General features: G+C 35.2%; 1 protein-coding gene across 1 annotated transcript; it reads right to left on the bottom strand.

Annotated features, from left to right (window-relative positions):
• Positions 1-4,159: 4,159 nt before the first annotated feature.
• LOC142624737 (uncharacterized) lies at positions 4,160-16,350 on the bottom strand. Its single transcript, XM_075798472.1, has 13 exons — positions 16,043-16,350; positions 15,809-15,967; positions 15,474-15,722; positions 15,278-15,397; positions 14,526-14,606; positions 13,695-13,790; positions 12,459-12,554; positions 12,060-12,113; positions 11,774-11,977; positions 6,671-6,796; positions 6,135-6,200; positions 5,470-5,769; positions 4,160-4,991 (listed from the first exon to the last, which is right to left on the bottom strand). Exons 1-13 carry the CDS (start codon positions 16,103-16,105, stop codon positions 4,515-4,517), a joined length of 2,091 nt encoding a protein of 696 aa, XP_075654587.1. The 5' UTR covers positions 16,106-16,350; the 3' UTR covers positions 4,160-4,514.
• Between the last annotated feature and the right edge of the window lie 776 nt (positions 16,351-17,126).

The raw sequence follows: 17,126 nt of genomic DNA on the forward strand, positions 1-17,126 counted from the left end.
AAAGACATCAAATTAATATTTGTAATTAATGGATAATATAAATAGTGTAATTTGTAATTAATAAAAATTATATTTAACAATACAAGATCAATTGATAATTTTTATAAGTTTATAAATAAAAATTATTCTATTTAGTTGAATCGAATAATATACTTTCAACTATAATTTAATTATTAATTATTAACATTGACTTTTGAAGTAAATTTTTTTTAGTAATAGGGTTTACTAACATGGAAAAATAATAAATCAATCAAGTAGCTAGCTTATAAATAAGTTCAAGTTTGTTTTAGAGGAAAATGAATTAAGCTTAAATATATAATTTAATTTGTTAATGATTTCAAGTTGGACTTGTATTTGAAATAAAATATATAAATAATCTTGAAGTTTTAATATTTGACTTGACTTGGCTAATTTGCAACCCTAATTAGAGTAACACATTGTTTAAAGATATAATAAGAGTAATTGAGTGGAATCATCACCAGCCACCTAGACTTTGTTGTAGAAGTGAGGGGTATGCCCATAAGGTTCTAGGGCTTTTCCACTATGCAAACTTAAGAGTATTCTTCACTTCATCTGAGTATCTGGCTTGTGAAGAAAAATTTTCCTTGCTTCAATAATTTGATAGTTTACCATGTAACAACTTGCTTGAGATTTGAGAAGAAGAACCTAAAAGTCTTTGGTGAAAATTAATAACTTCATCTTTAGTAATAGTGTAACTTTTCAATTTCATGTCATCAATAGAATATAGATATGTATTAGTATCCTTTCGAATCTTCACAACTTCAAAGAAATAACAAGTGGTTCCTTAAGGAACATCCGAATAAAAAAAGAAAAAAGGAACCCCCAAATTGCTTGTACATGAAGGAGATTTTACTCAATATGTTTTATTCGATATGAGTGGAAAAAAAGGGGAGAAATCAGAACCAAGCAGCCAATTTTCGCTTTATAAAAGCTTCTTAAGTAGAACTTAGCTTTCTTCTCCAAAAAAAAAAAAAAAAAAAAAAAAAGAAAGAAAGAAAAGAAAAGAAAGTAGAACTTAGCTTAACATAATCGCTAAGATAAATTTTCTCCCGTTGAATAATTTTACTATTACTAGGATTATCTAACAGAACCTTCTAGCCCTATCTAAATCAAATCTTCTTTGCAGCTTTAACTCTATCAGAATTATCACTATTTGTTCTTTTATTATCTTTTTTTGGAAACAATCAGAGATATCTCCATATTTAATTAACTTTTTTGTAGGCTTTCAGCTCAAGTTTCTGAGGCTTCATTGTCTTATATAATATGAATAATGGTTTGCTATTAACATCAGCCTGTTAAACAGTAGGCATAAATCTTCATGATCAGTATAGAAGTTGAAATTTTAAATGGCTATGACCAGACACATTTTTTAAAGTAAGAGATATAATAATTAAAAAAAAAAAAAAGTGGTATGAAAACCCAGGAAGCAAATATTCCATAGTAGACAGACACAGATAGAGTAAAAGAAAAATCAGGCAGTATTAACTATATATCTTTCAATCGAATTTCTTAGTTCTTACCTAAGAAGCCAATCTCCTCTCTCCATGTAAACAAAGTCCCATTATAATATTGATGATCAAGTGAATCAGATTGAAGAAGCAGCAAGAAATGTAGAAGCGAGCGTTGGAGCTTATGGGTTTGGAGGAGACGATATTAGTGGGGGGCTAGAATTCTCTTTATATTGATGGTGTTTTGTGGTAATGTAATGCTAAAAGGGAATATAAAATTATAAATATATGATCTTGGTTTGGACTTTGGACCATGACGTCCCAATACGGCTTTCAGTCAATACGAGTGGGATTTTCTAGAGACAAAGATACCTTCATCATTTCCCTCACAGCGAATATTATCTGGATGTGACGTACAAAGATAACATGACAATGAGAGAAGAGAATTCGAATTGGAAAAGAAAGCCATGAGCCACGTCAATATTATCAAGAGCTCAAAATCAATCATGATACATTATTATATTAGGTGATAATTGATGTTACTTGTACCGTAAATTTTAGGATAAAATACAGAAAACACTTGTTGTTTAGGCTGATGTTAGTCAGGTTTAAGATATTTTAAAATTGACCAATATGGTTTTTAATCACTATAACAAAGATGAGAAAAATGAGTAAAGGTTTAGGAACTAAGTCAAATTTAAGGACTAGGTTAATTGGTTTTGAAATATCTTGAACCTAATTAATATTAACTCAAATCTCAAGACTCTTAGTATATAAGTCCAAAGAACTTTAGGCCTATCATATTTTGCTTATCTTGCACTTATATTATTTGTAGGGGATGCACTTATATTTGTACAGAACTTTGCACTCACGTATAGTGTTACATTTCTGTGTCAGTTTATGTAAAAGTAATCCCTTGAATAGTTTCATCATTGAATACAATAAAATTGATTCACAATTCTAACATACTATATGAAATTTTATAAATTGATGTATCATCAATCACAATAAAGTGATTCAAACATTCATTTATCATATTGTTGAATTTCACTAATAACTTCCCTTGTCATATCAATTTGTAAAGTTTATATAGTAAATGTTGTAATATCTTTAGCATTTTTCATACATATATTACTTGCGCTTGTAAGAAATATTAACATTGGCCAATTGCTAAATGACGTGTTGTGTGAGGACATAACGAGTGTGCCAATAACATAGGTAAATTTAATTTTTAAGGCATGTCTTTATTATGTGGCAATCAACCATTAGTTGATCAATCGGTTTATAGTTAACCAACAAACTAAACGAAAGGACTTAGGGCTCAACTAGGTAACAAGCCAAAAATGAAGAAAGAAGTGACAATGCATTGATATGACTGTCTCAGAAGATCAAAACAATGACACGTCCTGCAACAATTATATATAGTTGTCAAGCCTCAAGAATGAAATATAAATAAGGTCGACATTTCTAAAAAAGGGCATCACCAAAAATGTTACACCTAAATTCTTTTATTTATCATTCTAATTTCCACTTTTTAATGTTGAATAAGCCAAAATTATAGTTGCATTGTTATTGTAGATATACTCCATTTTGGTATAGCCTATGACCCTATATCTCTGGTTCCCAATAACAACAAACCGTTGGGGCGTGACCATCATTGCATAGTCTCTTTAACCAGAAGTCCAACCCACTCTTTAGAAAGATCAAAGCAACGTGTGTTGTAAGTGAATTGGGTCCATTGTCTCGAAAGTGCAAGACAACGTCTTGGTCACACTGATTGCACGTCATTCACTAATAATGTGTGTGTCGTTCATATTCAAATTTTGTACGAAAATATGAGTTTCAGTCAGTTCAACTAGTAAAATCTCTGATGGTTAAATAAGAGATCTAAGTTTCAATCTCCACCTATACCAAAAATCAATTAGTGTCTTGGTCTGATAATAAATAACATCATCAGGAGCAGATGTTATAGGTTAAAACTCACTTTAAAAAAAAATTCTACACGAAATAAAAATATGTCAAAGTTACTATTGGAAACGTTTTTACTTTATTTTATTTTTTTTGCAAAAATATTCGACAATCTGTTAAATATATAATGCATTGAAAATGTGTCCATTCTTAAAAAGCTAATAAACGTTTTCTGCTCTAATAAGTTTATTTTCGTTGACCACAAAAAAATAGTTCTATGGACTCGTGTTTTCTGTGCTAATAACGTTTTTTGCACTAATAACCCTATTTTCGTTTATCACAAATTTTTTTTCTTCTTTTGCCATTAGGCCATTTTGGAAGGACACATATTTGTAAATATGTCTAAACCCACACCTAATTTCACAATAGATGTAGCTTACTTCTAGTATTTTTTTTAACTAGACATTGTTTTACTTTAAATATACAATGACAAACCGTAGTAAGTTTTAATTTTCACTTTTTATTTAGTCAGAAGGTAATATGACAGTCTTTCATTAAAACAAAAGGAGATTTAAAAAAGAAAAAAAAGAAAAAAGAAGAAAAAAAGGAGAGAGTAATGGGAGCTGAACCCTTTCACAAGTCACAACATAGCGCTATTTCTAATTCAAGTGCATCTTAGGTACTGCCGCATCCAAAACCACCACTAATCAGTTTTCCACAAATGCAGCTGGTAGGTTCCAAGGATGAGATCAGCAATTTTGGAATAAGAAACAGTATACAAGGGAAACAATATATTTTAAAATTATATCCCAAAATTTTCTATATGCATGGACATTTCTTATCTTAAGCTACATGAAAACCTCGATTTGTTAAGTCCCTGACAACATAAGATTTATAAATTGTAAGGCAACTTCTCCTACAAAGTAAATGAACCGCCACAGTAGAAACAAGTTGAACGAAGGGAAGCAAAAAGTCATCAGTAACTCATAGACACCACTGCACCTTCTTTCTCTTCCCAAGTACCCTTTATCCCACACTGTTCCCCAGGTTTAGAAGAGAACTTTCCCTCATAATTCTACCATTATGTTTGCTTCTCTTATCAGCTGCTGTCAATTTTCAATTAGTGTGACACTAGTTTCACCGAGGACCAGATGAAGGACGAGGTTTCCCCTTAATGGAATTCAAGTGTTGGGTGACAAATATGACTCCCATCACAAGTATAAGGCAACCAACCAGTGTGCTGAAGAACAGGGCACCTGGTTGCCTGGTTTGGACAAAGCCATATACCCCACTAGGGGTTACAACAATAAGATCAGTGAGTCCATCATTTGAGAAGTCCTCGCAGATAAGGGCATGTGTTGGTGTTCCAGGAAGATCAACTGTTGTTAAGGGACTTCCTCCAGGGGATATCACTACAGCTTCTTGATCTCCTGCTGCAAGAATCAGTTCTTGATTATCATGCACACGCAAGGGAAATGCCTTCAGTGTGGGGACCACCGTACCAGCTTCCATCATACCCGATGGAGATGGAAGATTTGACCATGTAGCACCAGTTGTGAGCTGCCATTGCCAATCAGCACCATGGCCATGCAAGCCAGGGGAGTATGACGTTACCTGAAAGGAATAGAATATTCGAGTTTCCAATTCAGAGAAACGGTAATGCAGGGTAATGCTACAGGAGGTGTTCAACTAGTATGCAGTACACAATAATCCCATTCCATTAATGGTGATGGGCATATTTTTTCTAATTGAGCATAATTTATAAAATTCCACAAAAATAAAAATGCAGCAATTGTGTGCTATAAAAACTTAGATTCAATAAACTTTTAGGGGCAACCTCTCTTGCCATAAAGGCCATATTTCTGCCTCCAAATGCTATAATAAACTGATACAGACCAAATTGCATTGGCTCAAACGGCACCTCCTTCCTAAGGTGGAGGATGAGGTTGTGGGTTCAGGACCCACCAGGTGAAGTATAATTTGGCAGAAACAGAAAAGTTTACTTTGATTTGGTGCCAGAACAGAAACCCCTTGATCCAATTTCAAAATAGGGAGAACAATAGAAGGCAACGTATCAAGATTAGCAGCATACCTCCCCACGATTTGTCAGGAAGATAACATCACCATGGCTTCCCTTACGATGCCTATGACCATCACTTCTTGGGATGAGAATGGGTGTTGCTACCTCTAAAGAAGTCACATCTGCTGTTCGGCCATAGTATCTCGAAAATTCTCCATGTTGTAAGAAGTTAAAGGGGGAATGATGACAAATTGAAGCATTGAAGAGTTGTTCTCGTACTGGTACACCAGAGGTTGCAACAGCCCAACATGGTCGCAGCACATCCATGGATCCACTAACAACAGTCTGCTCAGCACCATTTCCTCCAACAGCCTGAAGAGATGATAGATTTGACATTTATTACCCAGATATCTAGCCAACAGTTTGTAGTAAATGGTTGTCATCATTTATTGTTATCAGTGCTGTTACTGATCAATGTACACCCTCTCACAGAAAATTTAGAGGAATTCAGTAATATAGGGACAAGACTAACCACATCCTAAGTATAGAACGTGAAATTATTTGGCTAGTAAAAATGCATAAGTACCTTAAAGAAAAGAACTTGAACAAGATATGACTCACTGCAAGAGGCATTAATTTCAAACACCAACTGATTGATTTCTCGTAAATTTAAAAAGTTTTGTAGAACCTACTGAAATTGAGATGAGACTAGAGTTAAAGAAGAAACAAAAGTTCACCTGGACATGATCTAGGACTCCATCACCATTAATATCAGCATGAAGGCCACCTTCTTGAAGATGAAGCTGTGGAAATCAATGAATTTCACATAAAACCTTGGAATTGTTAAAGATAATATGACAATAAAATGATAGAACTCAAATGTATGTAGCCAAAATGGCACTTGTTAACAGGAAGGTGTTAAATATCATATACATATGCATAAGATCTAGATTTTTTTCTTTGCTGAAGACATAAGATCTAGATATTAGACTATTGAAGTGCTGTTTTAATAAACAGGGTGCTTTTCTTGACAAATATGAATAGTTGGCCATTTTAGAGTTCTAATTGCACCATGCACATATACTGTAATAAATTTAACAGCTCTGGAGAGAACTTCACATCAGCAACAACATAATTGTTCCATACTTGATCTTAAGCCAAGGGGCTGAGGGAAAAAAATGCATATCTTGTTAATGCAATTTTTTTAATCTATGCATTGAGTTTCTAAATAAAAAAACTTGACGGAATGTGTGTGTCTGTCTGTGCTAATTACCTTACAAGCAGTGCGACCTGATGCCAAATGAAGAACTTCTATCCCTTCCTTTTGATGAGCCACAACAACATTAGGAACCCACCAAATCTTTGTGTAGTTTGTTATGGTAGGAATATAAGGTCCTGGCTGCACCAGCAAAGTAAAAAAGGATATAAAAAGGGAATTGTAAAATATAAGTCTCTTCTTTTAGTTGTGAATAAGCAAGATATACATTTATAAGGTGACCAAGCCAGAGGAAGACTTGGTGATCAATACTCTCACAAATATGAAGCTCAAAATCCCATGTGGATACAACAAGCGAAAGCAATCTGGGAAACACTGGTTTAGAAACTTTCTTAAGCTTCCCCCAATTCATTTTAACTTACCAAGTCATTAACTTTCAACTCAAGTCCAAAGCATGAGACTTAATGATGTCAGACTCTCATAAAAAGCATTCCAGTGTCTTCAAGGCATACATACAATGGCTCATTAGGCCAGTGCGGGAGCTAAAGACTTTCCTTTTAAGGGGTCAAAGACGAGAATAAAATAATATAGAGAAGCGGAAGCAAGAAAGAGAGAAGAACACAAGGATTACGTGGTTAGGCCAACGGCCTACATCCACAAAATAAAACCCTAGCGGGCTACATCTTTACCACACACTCAATTCATCAATTACAGTGAACCCTTAACAGGATACATATAGAGACTAGAAGCTAGGGTTAGCCCAATATGGACTTACAATATAACTGGGCCTATTGGGCCATTACATCAACATAAACCCAATACTTCAATAGGGCTATATAGTGTTATTTTGTAAAATAATATTATCATAAATTTCTGTAATTTATGTCAATTTATTTAAAAAGCACTAAACAGGGGTAGAACCCAAGTATTCGGGAAGTATACAAGAGAAGAGATCTAGGAAGCATGGGTGTGGATTTGGGTGCGGGTGCGGGTGCGGGTGCGGTGCATCGACACGGAAATTTTTGAAAAAATAAGATATGGGTGCGGCGAAATATGCTTATTAATAAATTATTAAATATATTTTTATTTAAATTTCTATATATTGCTAAGAATTTTTTTCATATAATGGAAAACATATACCAATTTAGGAGCATTAGTAGATAATAAAGTGAGAGATGGAGGGAGTCTAAGGGAGAGCTGGACTGCTGGAGCCATAGGTTAGAGAGAGACAGAGGAGACGGAGAGAACGAGAGAGACTTTGAGATGATTTTAGGGTTATTTCTTTAAAGTAGGTTGTCAAAACGGTGTGTTTTGATTAAATGTTTTACCTTAAAAAAAAAAAATTATTTTGGCCTATTGGACCAATTCGGGGCCTGTTTTGGCCCATTTTGAACCGAATTGGACAGTATATATATATTAAAAAATATATAATATTTCGGCCATGGACGTGAGCGCAGCCGCATCCACGGCCATACAGTGCGTCCGTGCATATCCGACTCGGGTGTGCCGGCCCAATCAGCGCACCCGTGCTTCCTAGGAATAGATACACCTAAAAGATATCTAAAACTAAACAAACAAAGAAATTCAAACAGATTAGGGAAGGAATGACCAGTCAAGGTACTCGTCCGACAATACAACAACAACAAAAACAAAGCTTTAGTCCCAAAATTTTAGGGCAGGCTATGGATCCTCAACAAATTAGTTAGAGTTGGCTACATGTATCCTTTTCCTCCATTCTATTATATCTAAAGCCATAATCTTTGTTACTTAATTGACATGCCCTTTTTTAATACTTCTACTAATGTGATTTTTGGTCTTCCTCTACCTTTTTTCGTTCCCTCCACTTGGATCAAAATTCACTCTTTCTTCCCAGTGCAAAAGGAGCATTTTCAAGTCCAAAATTGACCTCTCATTCTCTTCAAATGTATGAGCATTTCTTTCTCTCCAAGTACACCACATCACAATGGATGGCATTCCCAATATCTATATTCCAATGCCAGCCAAATCATCCCTTCCAACAAGCTAAAAATCCAACACCCTGTTAGGCATAAGCCAATAGATCCCAAATGGACAAAACAACATCGACCACAATCCTCATGTGATATCACTATGAAATAGTACATGATCTATGGTTTCCTCACTCCCCTTGAAAATGTAACACCAATCCACTAAAACTATATTCATCTTCCTTACGTTGTCCCTCACTAGATCTTTCCTAATGCCACTGTCCATGTGAAAAATGCCACTCTTCTGGGGACCATGACCCTCCGAATATTTTTCCAAAGGAAGGATTAATCACTGTTGGCATGTAGAACATTGTAGAAAAATTTTGCCTAAAAAAAATAAAATTTTAAAAACTTGGCTTCTGTATGGTGTCCATCATTTCCTGCCTTCACCTGCACTCCTTATCTTAAAAGAACAGATTATATCAAGAAAAGAAGAAAAAACTTTCAACACTTAATCATCTAAAACTCTAGTGAAGTTAAAATCCCTATGAAAACTGACACTGTTCCAGCTCACCCTACCACATAAGACATTTTAGACTACACACTTCAATAGAATTCTGGGAATGCCTCATTTAGAACATTTTACTCGCACCATACATCATGCCAAAGGCAAAAAACATGATATGGGTTATGACATGATATGGGATACGGCAACATGGCATTTCTTGAAAAAACTAGGATACAGTACGGCAATAATTAATTAATATCTATTAAATATATTTTTGGACATAATTTATGTTTATTTTAGTTTTAAAATTAAGTATTAGCCATCAATAAGAATAAAAAACTATCTAGATTTCATTTAAAAGCAATAGTAAATAGTAAAGTAATACATTGAGACCTACAAAATAATGTTAAAAGTACAAGTCAAGAGAAAAAATAACTACAATAAACATACTAACTCAGAAAAAAGAGTGCTAATACTAATAGTGTTCACTATATAAAAAAGAGAACGTGTGTGAACAAAACTTCTGTGCCACAACCCACAAATTTTGTCACAACTCTGATGTGGATGTGGTTGAGTGACGGGTTCATGTAAAAGTGATATACAATCACTCATAATTTGTCACATCAAAGTTGTGACAAAAGTTATAGCATAAAAGTTAGGCTAAAGTGCAAAACATACCCCTCAAGTTTTGGGGTCTTTGAATTTTACACTCTGCAGTTTCAGAATTTAGATATACCCCTGAAGTTATATTTTATTTGTATCAATAGCCCCTCCGTCCATATTTTTCGTTAAATGTCACATAAGCTTGTCACATGTGTTTAGTTTGTCCAATAAAATGACGCCACATGGCATGATAAAATAATGTGGCAACTTTTTATTAGAAGAACTAAACACACATGGCAAGCTTATGGGCACTTAACATAATATATGGATGGAGGGATTTGAGATCAAGTTCCAAGGTCACCGATCGACGGCGAGAGAGGAAGAGAAAAAGAGAGCAAGAGGTGATGGTTCCAGAGTGAGAGAGAGATCTCCGCATGGATTTTTTCCCCTTCATTGCTGTGTCTATCATTCTGTGTTGCCACTGTGTCTAGGGCGTATCCTTTTTTCTTTTCTTTTTTTAAATATAGTATCTGGATATTAAAAAAAAAAAAATTATCTGGATACAACAGGACACGCTGGCAGGCATGTCTGCACAGTATCAATGTCCGATATGTGTTAGACACAGGTAGGTCACCCAATTGGCCGTATTCGTGCTTTAAAGTTAATACAAGTGCCATTTCCCACCTCAAATCTAATAAAATCTAGGAAAAAAAAAAAAACTTCCCCCAACCGCCCCTAATATGCTTCCTTAGGCTTACACCATATGCACCACTCACCACCCCTGAACACCCCCTTCCCCTAAAACTCACTACCATACTTTTTATCAAATATCTTAGTGCATCTCTTTCCACTACTTAACGACATTGCAATTTTTCCAACAACACTTGGTTGAATATATCATGCTTCTAACATCCAAGCCCCCATGTTAAGATAAAAGGCTTTAAGAATACACCAAGAGTCTTGTAGCTCAAATGGCACCTCTTGGTATTTCCAATGGAAACATCCAGGGTTCAAATCCCCCCATCCCCCATCCCCCAAATATCAAATTATCATAAAAAAATAAAAGGTTTAAGCATACAAAAGGATACGCAAACTTTCCTAAAGAATTACAAATGAGGAAAATTAGGTTCTAAAACAAAGAGCCTATCATATCTGCAATCAAATGCTCTTCACTATTTCAAGTAACAAGGGGGTGGGTATGTGGCTTACTTATATTGACTAAGATATAGAGGGGGATATAGTTTTTGATATTTAATTTTATTGAAATAATGCATAATAATATTTAACTAGTACCTTCACCTTATTCATGTACCCACCAAAAAATAAACTAGTAAAATCATATGACTAGAAAACATGTTACGAGAATGGAACCAAATTATAAATGAGATGAGTCATGCGGCCATGGGGTAATTCCCTATAGGACTGGGGAGTCATGCTTCTATTTACAAAGAATGATCCATACTGGTATTTTATGTAATGCGGTTGCACTGGGAAAGGGGTAAGATGATGATGATGAAGATGAAGATGAAGATGAACATTATTGCCAGCTCAAAAATATAAAATCATACAACATAGACTATAGAAGTTAATGGCAAAGGTGACCACTCTATATATTAGCCTACTCACAGAGAGTCAACGACAAATAATTTTTTTGTGGGTAAGTTATATATGCACTAAGTCTTGAACCCATGATCTTAGCCTCCACCTCCTAGTTGGTGGAGGATGTGCCATTTGAGCTACAGCTCATTGGTAAAGTGGATGAAAAATATTGTTAGATACCCATCGAAAAGAATCTAAGGAACATACTGCTACATATTATTTGGATTTTCTACAATGAACCAACTTGGCAACTCATGCATCTTTTGTTGATGGCATTTTCTTATGCACACAATATAAGCATGAGGCAACCCCTAATGGTAGGCAGTTTTTCTTTTGGATAAGTAATAATGCTTCATTAATGTTGAAAAAGAGCACAGGCACAGGCTGTGTGCTTAGGATACAATAGACAATCAGTCAAGATGACATCAATCTAGAAAATCCTCTAATGAGCCAACCCTTAATGGTAATTTTAATGACTATATATTGATAAATGGCAAATCTTACCTTCTTAATCTTTGCTGAATTTGCATAATTTGCAGCCTGTCCAATCAGGTTAGAAATTTTTTTAGTTGAGTCTTTCCCTGGAGGATGGTTTTCCTCAGGCTTGTGAAAAGGGTAGTTTGTGGACTTTCCAGCTGTTTTCTTCGTGGTTTTCCTTTTGTGCCGCCTGAAGTGTCCCAGCTTCAACAAAGTATCTTCTCTCCTATCCTGATTAAAATAATATGTATGATGTCATCACTCTCTATCATATTAAAAAAACAATGATAATTTTTCTCACTAAAATACTTACCCAGTGATGTGGCATTACCCCAAGGATTGATTCTCTGAATTCCCTGCATTCAAACTACAATATGACACTATTATTAGGAAGATGTCCTTAACCTAAAAATTACTGCTATCAAACAATAAATCTTACAAGATGTCAAAACCACGAAGAAGAAAAGCAGTATCCTTACATAATTTAAATAAAATGCAAAAATGTGTGTGTGTGTGTGTGTGTGTGTGTGAGAGAGAGAGAGAGAGAGAGAGAGAGAGAGAGAGATTCTCTCATGGAAACTGTTTCAGTCAGACTTCTGGACAGAAACACAATTTTTGTATTTAAAAGTCTAAAATAAAGTAAGTGCAAATCAGAATATTAAGTAACCACAATGCATAGAACATATGCACACTGAACAGCTTCAATGATTACCTCTCCAGGATGACGACTATTCATAGCATGAACATCAAGCTTGTAGTTGTGCTGTGGAATTAACTGTGACGCATCGGAAGATTGTGCTTCAATATTCTAAGCCACCGAAAGATGAAATCAGTAATTAGATAAGGAGTATACATATATATCTATATATATATATGGAAGTATGAAGGAACAACTAATTAATTAGATGCCAGCATGACAACAACATGGTCATGCTGGCATGACCATGTTGCATGCAAGTATTTTTTGCAACATTTGAACATGCAATGAGCCACATATAAAGTAAACTAAAATTTGAACATGCAAGTATTTTTTGCAACATTTTTTAGCAGTGAATTACACACACCCAATGGATTTTAAACCCATAGCCTCACCCTTCACCCACTCTTGTGGCAAGAGGAATTATCATTTCAGCTAGAGCTCAAGAATTTGCAACAAAAGTGAGTGGCACATAATTTCAAGTGAATAAAATTGGTCTTTTTATTAAAAAAAAAAATTGGTAAGTTACACTTGCACTCTGTGGATCTTGAATTTATGACCTCACCCTCCATCCCATTACAAGAGAGGAAGAAGCGCCATTTTCTCTAGAGCTTATTGACAAAATCAAGGAGTTGTAATCAGCATAACCATTTTCAAAAGAAGAGCTACTTCAACCGTGTGTTTCAAAGTTTGAAGGGAGAGGAGAGTAGAGCGTAAAGGGGGGGGGGGGGGGGAAGGGAAGAGAGGAGAGAGGAGGGGAATGGCTACCCTTCCCCTTGTTTAGATGTTTTAAAAAAATTGAATAGGAGGAAGGAGAAAAGATATCCCTCCCCTTCATTTGGATTTTTAAAAATTAAGCAGGGGAGGAAAGAGGAGGGGGGATAGTCACATGAATTGACAATTATGAGTGTCATTTGCTATTTTTAAATAAATAAATATAATTGACATCAAGGGCAAAATTGACAATTTTCTTTGATATAAGTGGAACCCTCCCCCTTCCAAATTCCCTCAATTTGGAGGAATTAAAAATGAGGGGTTTGGAGGGATAAGATAACCCCATATCCCATCAAACCATTCCATCCCCCTTTTAAAAAATGAAAAAACCAAACAAGGCTCATTAAACCCTCCCATCCCCTTCCCACTACTTCCCACTCTAAGATATGATTATGCATAGGATATCATTTTACCCAAAAAACGGCGTACAAATTCCCAAACAAGATATAAGATAAAAGAAATTACAAAAGACATCACCTCATTCTTTCTATCCCATCGAAGTATACCAGACCGACCAGCATATGCATAAAATGCAAAATGGCGTAAATCCACGGTTCCAGCGTTCTCAGGAGCCTAAGCAGGACAATCAAAACACTAAGTATCAATATATCTTCTTCACTACTGAAAATAAAGAGAACTGTCACAAAAAGAAACATATATCGGTAATTACACACTCTAGTGGGGGGGTCTTGAACCCATGACCACACCCTCCACCTCGTTCTTACAAGGAGAGATGTCATTTAAGTTAGAGCTCATCGGTGTCACTTAAACCATTTTATTTCTGGTATCGAATACGCCATACGTCAAAAAATAGAACATTGCATTGAGTAGCTCGAAATTGGGAAAGAAAGCATGGACACTAAAATATCAAGAGGTAAGTACACTACAAAGAATAAATTGCCTCATTTCACCATTTAAGAATTGCCCGAAGAGGCACTAGTTCTTTCCTTATTCTGCTTTCCAAACTTCAGGAGGTGGAAGCTTCCACCAATTATTAAATTCTCAATACTTCGCCCATAAAGATAATTAACTGAGAGTGTCTAAAATTGAAGAACTAAATAGTGGACAACCACAAGGCTAAAAAACATTTCAATTTTGATAAAATAATTGGATGATGTTCAGACTTAGACATATGACCTGAGTTTTAACTAGTGAGTGGTAATCATTTGAGCAAAAAATTTGGCTTGAGTCCAATTAGACAAATTGCTCTCCTATTGCCATCTTTCTTACTATGCATGACAGGATTTGTAGACTGTACTTCTCAAGGAGAATTCATACAAACCCTTAGGTGAGAAAAACATGCTATACCTCTTTTTCAGTGGCACTTCTTCTATGTTGCTCAGCAATTTTTTCTGCCATCCCAATTTCTTCAAAAGGATCCATGAAAATCTGAAACAGTAACAAAGATTTTTGCAAGTGCATTGGAGATCAGTGATATTGCAAGTCTTCAATTTTGCACATAGATAAAGTTCCATACCAAAAATAGTTAATGCTGAGAAGTCAGTAGATTAACATGAAAAGGAGTTTGGCTTTCATTTCCTAGAAGAAATGAGTTCTCAAAACAAGGACTACAGGAACAGCAATCTAAAACCGATTGGCATGTACAAGCTTAATTTAATCTAGGTTTTTTTTTTTTTCCCCTAATAATATAAAAATAAATAAAGATTTGAGTAAGATCAGGCAATACCTTGGTGTCAAGGATGTATAAGTTAAAAGAAAATTGTATCTGCCAATCAAATTTTTTTATTGATTCTTTTGAAGGGATGGACAAAAAACAATGGTGTTCCTAAGGTAGGACACAATCTTCTCAGCTGGGCATATTAATGAAGCCATACATGACTATATGTATTATTTGTTGCTTCTTCACTCTGTTTTTCTAAATCTTTAATCATATGGAAAATCACAGGCTGGTTAGATTAAGTCCATTTCCTTAGTCCATGTAAAACACTATCTATGTCTAACAGTAAACAAAGGAAAGATAACTTCAATGAGTTAATCTATTGACTTTTCTGTGCACTGCATTCACATTACAAAAGAAGAAGGAAAAAAAAAAAACATACATGAGGTTGCAATTCCATTCTTCCACCAACAATCACTAATCCAGCATCGCCATGCCTAAGGGTATAACTGCTAATCGATATTGCTATCTCCCTGTGGTGAGTACTATGCGGGAAATCATTCTGCCAATGAGTAACAAGAATGAATAGACCCATTACCCACTACAAATAATTTAATGGAAATTCCACAACCACAAACCTGCAAATTGTGTTCCCACAACTTTTTGAGGTTATGATCAAAGCACATCACGGACCAACCCGCGGTAACAACAACCAGGACCTGTTTCAACTTCTGTCCAGGCCTTTCTCGATCAACAACGCCCGCAGCCATGGCCACGGCACGCCTCCCAGACGCAATGCGCACTTTTTCAGGCAAGAGGCTCACCTCCGCGAGCACGCGCGCATCGCTGAACCCCTCGTCCACACGCCTCGAGTGTGGCTCTAAGACCTAAAACCCCCCACACACATAACAAATTAATATTTATCAAATTGCAAATTATGGTGATAACGCATATTAAAAAGTGGAAATTGGACCTGAATTTTGGCGTCGGGAGTGGCGACGAGGACTTCTTTCTTGCCGTCGCCGTTGAGGTCGGTGACGATCGGAGGAGGGAGACGCTCGGATTCGAATTTGATAGGGTATTCATCGGAGAGATGCATCCACGCCTCTCGGAATGAGAAATCGCCCTCGTGCTGAAAGAAAATGAAATGGTTTGGTTAGGGCTTTGCACAGAGAGAATTATTGGAAAGTGAAGTTGAAATCGGTACCTGAAGAGAGAAGAAGATGGCGAAAGAGGCGAGCATGAGAATGGCTAAATCTCGCTTCCTCATACTGAGACTCTCAGGACTCAGCTGCAGTTGGTAAAAGCTAGTCTTCAATCAATCTACCGGAGAGACTGATGGACTCTCTGACTCTCTCTCTCAGAAGGTTGTGTTTGTGTGTGTTGTGACTTGTGAGCTTTAACAGTTCGCCCTGCCCACACTCGCTAACCAGTCTTCACTCTAGGACGTTCGTTTTTTCTTTATTCAGTTGTTATTTTGTCAACAAAATAAAATAAAAAAAACAATACTTCCTCCTGCCTCCTCGTATGGAAGATGTTATTAGAGATAAAATTTATCTCATTTTCTAATGGATATTAATATATAATAATAAAAATGATGTCAAATATAAATTTATAAATGATTTTTTTTAATATTAGTATATTACTCGTTGGTGTCGCGTAATAGCAATAAATAAATTCTTTTGTTGAGTTGTGGTTTGGGTATCTTTTAGGGCCATTTCGGTTTAACAATTATTTTTATATCAATGAACCATTTTGAAATTATCAATATAAATATGAAACGATGATTTTATAAGAAAGTTCATTGTTTTTGAGATCTCATGAACCACCAAAAATTCATCAAAAAGTTCATAATGTTAAAAAGAAATAAGAAATACAAAAATTCATAAAATCTCATTCATATATGTACAGCCCAAAATTTGGTCAAAATTTAATCTATACAATTCAAAATGATGTGAGTTTCCTCGGATTGATTAGTACATGACCTATAGGTCAAATTTTTGACCAAGATAAGATAAAATAGGTTTGTTATACTGATTTATGCAATTATATGAAAAATTATAGCCAGTGCAAAATGGATTTCAACTTTGGATTAGAATATAAAAATATATTTTAACAAATGAAATTTTTCCTTTTATTTTTTATACCAGATAAAATTTTACTCTAACCTAATTTAAGTGTATATGTATATGAAGCTCCTTCTTGGAGACTTGAATCTCGACCTTTGCCTTCCACACCCCACAAGTACTTATATTTGTGAAATGACCATCGCACCAAGGGTATGTGATAGT

Source organism: Castanea sativa, chromosome 2 (assembly GCF_040712315.1).
Source record: "Castanea sativa cultivar Marrone di Chiusa Pesio chromosome 2, ASM4071231v1".
NCBI classification, from domain to species: Eukaryota; Viridiplantae; Streptophyta; class Magnoliopsida; order Fagales; family Fagaceae; genus Castanea; species Castanea sativa.